Consider the following 10,729-nt stretch of genomic DNA (forward strand, 5'->3'; position numbering starts at 1 on the left):
CCGCCCCCACCCCCACTCTGGCCTATCACCCTCACCTTAACCTCCTTCCACCTATCATATTCCCAACGCCCCTCCCCCAAGTCCCTCCTCCCTACATTTTATCTTAGCCTGCTTGGCACACTCTCCTCATTCCTGAAGAAGGGCTCATGCCCGAAACGTCGATTCTCCTGTTCCTTTGATGCTGCCTGACCTGCTGCGCTGATCCAGTTTGGAACACTGTTTATGCATCTTGTATAGTTACAAAGGAAGATCGACTTGACCAAGGTGAATTATTTTGAAGTTTTGCTCAGAATATATATCGAGTTTGGAATTCCACATAAGCAATCACACAAAAGCTAGCCCATTTATTCAAAGTTTGGGAGAAGATTTGTAGCTCGGGTGCTCGTTGTTGTGGTTCTGTTCGCCGAGCTGGGAATTTGTGTTGCAGATGCTTCGTCCCGTCTAGGTGACATCCTCAGTGCTTGGGAGCCTCCTGTGAAGCGCTTCACAGATTTAATCAATAAGCATATCGACCTGGACCCAATATACCGGCCCTGCATAAGGACAGCTGGAACTGACAACCGGAAGCGGCAGGTACCAATCACTATAAATGCCGGAGGAAAGATCACAGAAGCGCTTCACAGGAGGCTCCCAAGCACTGAGGATGTCACCGAGACAGGGGACGTAACGTCTGCAACACAAATTCCCAGCTCGGCGAACAGAACCACAACAACTAGCCCATTTATTCCTACTGATTGTTTTGAAGGTCTTTCCCCAGAGTGCAGCAATTTCTCAAAATATTTATCCAATTTCATTGCAACGTTATTACTGCTTCCACTTTCAGACAGGGCAATCCAGCTCACAACTCACCAGAGTAAAATAAAATTCTCACCCAACCACCCCCACCCCAGGTCCTGTTGCAACTTGTGTCGTTTGATTGCTGAAGGAGCTGAACCCACTGGGTTGTAGATCAGATACCACTGCTGCTCAGAGGATTGCTGGCTGGGAAGCTAAAGATCATGTTCAGTAGAGCTGGTAAACTACTGTGACGGTGGGACAGGCCACAAACTCTTAACTATTCTGTCCAGTGGCAGCACCTGACCCACTGCTCAGCAAAGGAGTGCTATCGTACAACACTTGCACTGTGGAATATTAAACTGAGTGGCAACTGATGAACAGAAGGATACAGCGGACAGCCAGACGGTTGAATGAGTCCAGGATGAGGAGCACAGTGCGCTGAGATGATGGTGTAAATCCCCATTGGGACACCCAGCACCAAGACTTACCACCAGCACGTTTCCAACGATGCCAGGTCCTTGGTGTAGCCGGTCTGGTGCTTTGTGCCGAAGGGAATGTAGATACATGCACATTCCAGTTAGGAAGTCCTTGGGCTGCCCGATATCCATCCAGAACCCTGCACAGAAGGCAAGCAATTGCATCGTGTTTCCAGAGATTTATGCTAGTTACCCATTCCTGATCCTTGGGGTCCTTCAGGCAACTTTAAGACTGGACAGGCTAGCACAATATGACCAGGACCAGCAGCAAACCTCCACAGTGCCTTGGACTCTGGAAATCACCACTTTTAGGAATGACTTTCCCAATCAGTGGAAACAGTTTCACCTTTTTTTTACTCTGAAAGTATCCCTCCCTGCCCACGAACAAGCTCTAGTTTCTAATATTTCTATGAAGTTTTCAATGTTTCTTCCTTTCAGATGGATCATAGGTGAACTGTAACTGAACTTGATCTATCCACTGTTACTTGATATCCTCACCAACTCAAATCAATTGCAGTTTTAAAAACTCCAGTTAATGATAGCGTTCCCAGGTTTTTGAAGGTCGGAGTTCTTGATCTCCACTGTCCTGTGTGTACAAATGACTCACTTCCTGATTTAACCATATTTGGCCCAGCTCTCATTTAACAGCAGGCTCCTTCACTCTGGAAATCCCCACTAGAGCAAATAGTCTGTATTTGCCCAATGGGTAGGCCCTTTCCCCAAGGGCAGACTCCACACCATAACAGCTTCCAATGCAATATACACCCAATGCAGACCTGAGCAAACCAGAGAACATTGAATGGATAAGGACAACAGGCTGCACATCATTTAATTATACAATCACTACCCAACTCCCAAACAACGGCACGAGTTAAAAGTGAATCAAGGAAAAAATCACCGGCCTGTACTGCACAAACTGATCTTGCCCAGGACAGAGGGTGAGAGAAAGAGAAAGCATGCTTGGGTGTGGGAAAGAAGAAACAATACTGGAATCTCTCTCCAACATCATAGATGTAAAGCTCAGAGACTGCCCAGTTTAGAAGGAGACTCTGCCTCAAGCCAAGTCTGAACTGAGTGCATTCCTCACCTTGCAGCTCCATGGCATACAGTTGTCCTTCCTGAGCCATGACTGGGAAGATCTCTTTCTCAATGGAGGTTGGCCTGAGCTGTAGAGAGACAAAGGACACAGAATCAGCACCAGGCACTGGCTCACAGCACCACTCTGCCTTCCTCCCTTCCTCATACAGAAAGCTTGTCCATGCTGGACTCATCACTACCTTACCCCTCTATTAATCAACATATACATTATACAAGATACCTGCAAGTTGGCAAAGAATAATATGAACTATTTTGGGTGTGGGATTGTTATTTCCATCTCTCTTCCAGGAAAGGACATCTTTTACTCAGGCACAGCACTGGAAGCCTTCTTGTCCTTCAGACACTTAACCGTTTGTCAGCTTTGGCCCCAAACAGTGAACCATTTCATATTGGGGCATTATGCCTAGGATCATGTTCAAACCTGGCCAGCAAAGACGAGCAGGAATCTTGGGTCATTTTTCTCTCTCAGATTTAAGGCAATGCAAGCGAGATCAGATTCTTCTCAGGGACTAGGGATCAGTTTGTGACACTGCTAATCGCTTAGGACATGTACTCAATACTTTAACCAGCAGAGGAATCAGAAGAGGCTATGTCACTGTCTCAAATATACTTGACTGTCACCAAGAGATCAGAACAGACAGCAGTTTTAATGTAAGCTGTAAACTCACCATAGTTCTACCCAACCATAGGACTGACGTCTCATTAGAGACAGACTGCTGGTGGTTTAACTGGAGGGTCACCACACTTCAGGTGAGGGGAGAGGTTGAGAAGGAAAATCCTTCACACTGTCGGTATTACTGTGCATCACAAACCACGTCCAGCCAACTAACCTAACCCAACCACCCAGGTACAATCAATCTTGGTGAGCCAGGAGAAAAATATCTGCAGGAAACCACCTAAGGGAGCAAAGTATCTGATTTAAATCACTAACATACTGCATTTACAAGTTAATTGGTGCAAACTTACGAAAATCATCTAAATTAGCTACAATTCTCATCTGGTGAGAACCTCTGGGATTAAGTCAACAACAATAACAACATTTAAAAGGCCTCTGGATGGGAATATGAATAGGAAGAGTTTAGAGGGATATGGGCCAAATGCTAGCAAATGGGACTAGATTAATTTAGGATATCTGGTTGGCGTGGATGAGTTCAACTGAAAGCTCTGTTTCCGTGCAGTACAGCTCTTTGACTCTATGACTCTTTACAGAACTTCTACACAACAACAAAGTATTATAAGACTGTCTTAGGGCAGATGACCCAAAAGCTTTATCAAAGATTTTCGATGTCTTAAAGGAGAGAAAGAGGGAATTCTAGAACTTGGATCCCAGACAAGTAAAGGCAGAACCGCCAATGGTGGAGCGATCAATATCAGGGAGATGTACAAGATGGCAAAATTAGTGGAGTTCAGGTATCTTGGAGGGGATTAGAGACATGTTGGAGTTGGGTCTGAGAACTTAGTGGCAATGGGTGAACGGGGCTTGTTCCAAGTTGGGACCCAGGAGGAACTGTTTTAGATAACCTCAAGTTTACAAAGGATATGCCAAGAGTCCGTGTTTAGGCAGAGATGTGATTGGAACCACTAAAGGCAATAGGGGTGTATGTGAGAGAGAGAGAGAGAGAGAGAGAGTGAGTGAGTTTGTGTGTGTGTATATATATGTGTGAGAGAGAGTGAGAGTGTGTGCGTGCGTGTATTTATAGACTAGGGGAACAGTGATTCAGGATAGTAGTTCAAAATTATAGGACGTGATTCAGGAAAAGCTAAACAGAGGCAGGAGAGAACCAGATAATTTCCATTGGCAGAAGTGGGCAGCCTGAAGAATCCAACATAAACTGAAATCTAACTCCTGGTAGGTGCAGCAATGAAAACTATAACAAAGGTTTAGCACCTTTAAACTTTGCAGAAATAGCTCAACTCAATGACAGCTGTTTCTAACCACAAGCTGTTCCTGCCCTGGGAGTGTTTGATGGGAAGTGTAGAGGTAGCTTTACACTGTATCTAACTCCATGCTATCCCTGTCCTGGGAGTGTTTGATGGAGAGAATGTAGAGACAGCTTTACTCTGTATCTAACCTAGTGCTGTACTTGTCTTGGGATTGTTTGATGGCGACATTGTAGAGAAAGCTTTCAATTGATATGGGTAGCTTTATTCAAATTTAAAGCAGTAGCGAGTCCTTTACTCTGTCTGGCTCCATGCTATCATTTTGGAATGAGTTGTACTGGTTGCACCAGTATTTGGTGGGGACAGCATATTTGGCCTTTGTTTCAGTTTAAAGAAAAAAAAGGAAGCTTTACTTTCAGTTTAAAAGAATAGAGAGAGTTCCTGTCCTGGGAGTGTTTGATGGGAACAGTGCAGAGGATGCTTTCTTCTGTATCTAACAGAGTGCTGTCCCTGTTCTGGGAGGGCTCAATGGAGACAGTGTAGATAGAGCTTTCCTCTGCATTTAATCCTGGGCAGTCCCTGTGCTGGGACTGTTTGCTGGGGGCCAGTGTAATGGGGTCTTTACTCTGTATCTATGTTGGTGCTGTCCCTGTCCTGGGGAGTGTTGAATGGGGACAGCGCAGAGGGCTTAGCATTCCATTTGCTTGCATAAACATCATTCACTTTGAGGTTTCTGCAGGCTGCAGGGTAGAAGGGCCATGATTTACACCAAGTTCACAGAAACACTGCTGATTAGTGCTTGACCAAATAGCATCCAAGATTCAAATGGTCTGCACCACTGGGTTGCCAAGATCTCCTTAATCACTACTTCGCCAAGTGAGGAGAGTAGGGATCGAATATAGCTACTTCACATCAAGGAAAATATACCTGGATCCTGTTCAGAACCGTGGGGCTGAAAATATACATTCCCGCATTGATCTTGTTTGACACAAACACTTGAGGCTTTTCCACAAATCGATGTATTCGCCCAATTTCTGCTTCATAGATCACAACCCCGTATTTGGATGGCTCCTCCACCCGAGTGACCTGTCAATGAGATGGATTTTTAAAGAGGATCAGAGGGACACTGAATAGCTCAGTGGTGGGGATAAGGGTCAGGAGCAACTTCCACAAACACTTTTCCTTTCTAGTCTCCCTTAAGATGTTGGCCAGTTCTTGGAAAAGTCAGCAGACTCTCCTCAGTACAGTTCATCATTCCCAGGAAATGGGCAGATATTCCCAGCACCTCACACTTAATGCTTAGGGCCCGAGTTTGCTGATGGCCATTACATTAGTCACTAGAGCAGACAAAGGCAGTTTTAACAGGCAATACCATTTTTAAAAAAAGATTGATTTACTGGGTGTGGGCCTTGTTGGCAGATCCAGTACTTGGAGTCCACCTATCCCCAACTACCAACTGAATGGCCTGTTAGTCATTGCAGAATCAACCACTTTGTTGTGTTCCTGGAGTCACATGTAGGTCACACCAAGTAAGGATGGCAGATTGCCTTCCCTGAAGGATTTTAGTAAACCAGATGTTTTTGCAACAATTACTGGTGGTTTCGTAATCATGATCAGAGGCTAACTTTCAATTCCAGATTTTATTCATGGCAACTGGCTGTTGTCGGGGAAGTTGAATCCAGGTTCCCAGAGCATTCAACTGGGTGTAGGATTATTAGCCCAGTGAAGTTAGCGCCAAGCCACTGTCTCCCTGTTTGCCACTCACCACTATAGTACCCTCCTTTCCATGATGCTTGTGAAAGCGGACCATCTCTTCAAAGGGGAACTCACAGATAACGTCACTGTTGAGGACAAAGAAGGGTTCCAAGCTGCTGGTGATCAGTTCACGGGCCAGAGCGAGGGGTCCAGCTGCAAAAAGATGACACACAAGTCATAAAAGCCACAAAGATAGCCACATGCTCCTGCAGCATCACACTGACATGGTATGATTCACAATCAGCATCCACAGACACATACTCCAAGTGAAAGCCCCTTCTCTGCCTCGCATTGGTTCCCTCTTCAGTTTATCGTATCACTTTTTTAAAAAACTAAATAGTCAACAGCTCAGCCTTCAATCCTCCCTTCCTGCTTCTAATAGCAGACAAACATTGTGCCCCCATGATCGCCCTGGGCTAGCTAGTTGCTCTGCAGAGAACTACAGCCACTTGATAGTTAAATGGTTTGCAAATAGACTGCTCAAGATGGAAATGGATAGAAAAAGTATGAAACATGACAGTAAAGGTATGAAGCGATATGGAGTAGAGACAGGTAAATACATCTCAGTGCGGATCACCTATGACCCAACAATGTCAAAAAAGACTGAAGCAGTTGAATGACCACCTCTTGTGCTTTTATTTCACTGAATTGCTGCCATCATCAGAGGCAATGGTTATTCTATTCTGAATGGGATTCAGGGACAGAAATTAATGAAATTTGAGGGAAATAAAATTTTGTATAAACATGCAGTGCAGAAGGGAGAACCTAGGATTCCACAATGGACAAAAATGAGTACCTCTGAAGTAAAGACCCCTCATGAGCAGGGTGAGGAAGATGGGAAAGGGGAGCATGCGGATTTCACTGTCATCTGTATATCGATGTGGCAAATTTTCTCACCTGTTCCCAAGGGCTCCTTTTCATGAGAGAGAGAAATCCGGATACCCAGCTAAAGGAAAAAGTACAAAATGGCTGCTTAGTGAAGAATACACAATTACACTCATTCCTTCCTATCGTTTCATAGAATCATACAACATGGAAACAGACCCTTTGGTCCGATAGTCCACACTGACCATGTTCCCAAACTAAAATAGTTCCACTTGCCTGCGTTTGACCCATATCCCTCCAAACCTTTCTTATTGATAAACCTATCCAATTTTTAAAAAATGTTGTAATTGTATCTGCATCCACCACTCCCTCATTCCACACATGAACCTCTATGTTAAAAACATTGCCCCTCATGTCCTTCTTAAAAACATTCTCCTCTCACCTTAAAAATATGGACCCAAGTTTTGAAATCCCCACCCTAGGGAAAAGACAAATGCAATTTAACTTTTCTATGACCCCCCCCCACCGCCATAATTTTATAAACCTCTACAAGGTCACCCCTCAACCTCCTACACTCCAGAAAAAAAAAAGAGTCCCACCTATCCAACCTGTTCTTACAATGCAAACTTTCCATTCCTAGCAACATCTGGTAAATCTTTTCTGAACCCTCTCCAATTTAATAACATCCTTCCTATAACAGAAAGAACTGCACACAGTACTCCAACATAGGCCTCACCAACACCCTGTACAACCTCATCATGACATCCCAACTCCTATACTCCAAGGTCTGAGCAATGAAGGCAAGCATTCTAAACACCTTAACTACCCTGTCTACCAGATGCTCATCAGTGAAGTAGGCATTCGTGCAAGTTGAGCACAGAAAGCGAGACTGAGAGTGAGAAAATGTGGATAGAGAGAGGGGAGGTTGGGGGGAGAGACAGAGGGGAGGTGGAGGGGAGAGAGAGAGGGGAGGTTTTGGGGGAGAGAGAGAGAGAGAGAGAGAGAGGTGTGGACACTCAAGCAGCAAGCTGGGCCTAGTGTTCACCTATCTGCACCTGGTCTGGCTCTGCTGGTAACACCTTCACCGCTCACACAGAAGAGGATGAGCTGAAGCCCAATTCCAGAGAGTTGAGTAGAGCTGGGGTGGTGGGGGAAATGAGACCAGGCATGACGTAAAACACAGGCAGCAGTTTGGAATGATCCTCAAGTTTACAGAGGGTAGAAAGCAGGGAGGGCACACGCGTGAGGCACTTTAAGCTGAATGGCTCTTCACCATTCAGTTGGAGCTTTGGAGTTCTCTGTCCCCATAGTATATAGGACAACTGCACATTCTGAAAGAAATGGGCCAAACTGAAATGGCTCACTTGTTTAGCCCATCAGCCTCTCCAACTTGTTAGGTTCAACATCCCAAAACACATTACGCAGTGAGAGGGGAAATACACTGCTGGGTTCAGTCAGGCTGGATGCTGCACAGTTCAATACCAAATCCCTGCTGTCACCATGTCTAATACAATCACAGAAAGTCAGTGAGCAGGAGACATCCCCATCTGCTATTGTAGTCTCTTCCCACTTACCCGCTGCTCCTGCTCCTTCATCTCCTTCTCCAACATCTCTGACATGTAGCTGACAGCGAGGATCACATGGGATACACCAGCCTGCTCAAAACAGAAACAACATGGTTATATGTGGGAAAAGGGAGACAGACGACCTGCCTCTAGTCTGCACTTTTGGACTGATTAACACCACATTCCCAGTAAATACCTACAGCCATTGTTACAACACTCTGTGTACTATTGCACTTCAGCTGAAATCCTGAAGATAACAGTGAGGGAGGAAAAATTATCAGATCTGTATATTGGACTGTTTAAAAACAGTGCATTTTGAGATTCAGCCCTTCCCAACTTGAATGTTACAGGAGATTGACAGTGCTGACTACATGCCAATAACTGACTTGTGGACCACAACTATTTAAGTAATTGTCAACTCAATATTAATGAGCAATCAGAAATTACTTGTACTGGTGCTGATGCAGTTGGAAGGGAAAACTGCAACATTAAAGCATTTTGGCGTATCCACAATCTTTCTCAATATATTTTGGCACTAATATAAAAAGAGTCAGGACAATTAGATACAGTATAATCTTTGTATAATGATAAAGGTCAACAAGTTTGTGTAATAAAGAAATAAGATGAAATGCTGGACAGTAATTTAAGAGCATGCACTGTCCTGCTCTTGTACATAGCCATTCGTGATCACACGCTCCCATAACATTATCACTGGATCTCCAAGTTCCTATCTTGGAATGCATGTGCTCTTCTCTCTTGTATCCTGATCTCAATCGTGTGGCAGATGCTGACTGTACCTTTACTAAAGCTTCCACTTGGTGCAGAAGAATGGGCTTATTGCAGAAATCCACCAGTGGTTTCGGAACGCTGAGTGTCAGCGGTCGTAACCGCGTGCCGTAGCCTCCGACCAAAATCAATGCTTTCATCGTCAGCTGTGAAAAAATGAAATGAGAGCTCTCTGTCAACGATGAAGAGGTGAACATGCAAGAACTGAACCTAAAGATGCTGCAACTTTCCAGCAACAACAGGAGGCTGACAATCAAAAGAGAAAATGCTGGAAAATCTCAGCAGGTCCGGCAGCATCTGTAAGAAGAGAAAAGAGCTGACGTTTCGAGTCTAACTGACCTTTGACAAAGGGTCAGTTAGACTCGAAACGTCAGCTCTTTTCTCTCCTTACAGATGCTGCCGGACCTGCTGAGATTTTCCAGCATTTTCTCTTTTGGTTTCAGATTCCAGCATCTGCAGTAATTTGCTTTTATATAGGAGGCTGACAATCATGCTCTGCAAACAAGGCTGGGCCTGAAGCAAGGAAGAATGAACTCAGAAATTAAAACACCTTTAAATCTATTCCTACAAAACCATGTCCACTCCTGGACCCTATTTTTGCTGAGATTGGCTGTGGTTTCCCCTTTCCTTCAAAATTTTCATCATCAACCCTCAATTAACACAATATGCTTGAAAACCCACAATCAGGTTTTTGCAGAACTGCAGTTCTTAACCAGATCTTATTTATGTCACAAAAGTAACTAAGGCACTGGGCTTCTTTTGTTGATTTGCTGGTCCTTGAAGACAAAATCAGAAATCAGCATTAATTTAAACATGTACACCCAACCACCATCTGGCAACTACAAATCCCATACAGAATGAATAGAAACATCCTCTGTCTGCAGACTCTGCCACTTGGTCACTGATTCAGGATCCCTCCCTGCCTTGTGTCTGAGACTGCTATCTCAGGGATCCAGGTTCGATTCCAGCCTTGGGCAACCGTCTGTGTGGAGTTTGCACATTCTCCCCGTGTCTGCGGGGGTTTCCTCCGGGTGTTCCAGTTTCCTTCCACAGTCCAAAGATGTACAGGTTAGGGCGGATTAGCCATGCTAAACTGCCCATAGTGTTCAGGGATGTACACGTTAGGTGCATTAGTCAGGGGGAAATATACAGTAATAGGGTAGGGGAATGGGTCTGGGTGGGTTACCCTTCGGGAGTTGGGCGGGAGAAGGTTGGCGTGGACTTGTTGCGCCAAGTGTCCTGTTTCCACACACCGTGGGGATCCTCTGACCTTTGCCAACCTCGGTGCTGCTTTGTCCAGTGGCACGAGCTCCCAGCAGCTGAGCCGTGCCCAGCCCAGCCCAGCCCAGCCCGGCCTCAACTCAACTTGGCCACTGTCAGCAACACGCTGGGCTGTTCTCGGGCCCAGCCAACCGTATCCTACCCTCCACCAATCAGCGCCTAACCAAGGACCTGCTGCCCATTCCTTTTGCCCAACCTGATTCCTGTCACCTCCCTCCCTCATCACACTGTGATCCTGAATCACCTCCTGCCCCCAGGGAGACCTCACACCTCCCCTGCCCAGTA

The 10,729-nt window shown here is 45.3% G+C and overlaps 1 protein-coding gene across 3 annotated transcripts in view; it reads right to left on the bottom strand.

Moving 5' to 3' along the window:
- The window catches only part of gmppb (GDP-mannose pyrophosphorylase B), a 20,058-nt gene that overhangs the window by 8,934 nt on the left and 395 nt on the right, over positions 1-10,729 (bottom strand). Inside the window, exons 1-8 of one of the 3 annotated variants that reach the window (XM_043708464.1) lie at positions 10,434-10,659; positions 9,175-9,309; positions 8,387-8,467; positions 6,885-6,933; positions 5,998-6,140; positions 5,160-5,318; positions 2,341-2,419; positions 1,266-1,393 (exon numbers count right to left, since the gene is read on the bottom strand). In XM_043708464.1, the coding sequence (XP_043564399.1) occupies positions 1,266-1,393; positions 2,341-2,419; positions 5,160-5,318; positions 5,998-6,140; positions 6,885-6,933; positions 8,387-8,467; positions 9,175-9,303 (768 nt within the window). In that variant the 5' untranslated portion in view covers positions 9,304-9,309; positions 10,434-10,659. Of the gene's footprint in view, positions 1-1,265; positions 1,394-2,340; positions 2,420-5,159; positions 5,319-5,997; positions 6,141-6,884; positions 6,934-8,386; positions 8,468-9,174; positions 9,310-10,416; positions 10,660-10,729 lie in introns of those variants that run through there. The other 2 variants (XM_043708466.1, XM_043708465.1) reach the window with 2 other exon arrangements.

The sequence above is a fragment of the Chiloscyllium plagiosum genome, chromosome 18 (genome assembly GCF_004010195.1).
Source record: "Chiloscyllium plagiosum isolate BGI_BamShark_2017 chromosome 18, ASM401019v2, whole genome shotgun sequence".
Taxonomy (NCBI): domain Eukaryota; kingdom Metazoa; phylum Chordata; class Chondrichthyes; order Orectolobiformes; family Hemiscylliidae; genus Chiloscyllium; species Chiloscyllium plagiosum.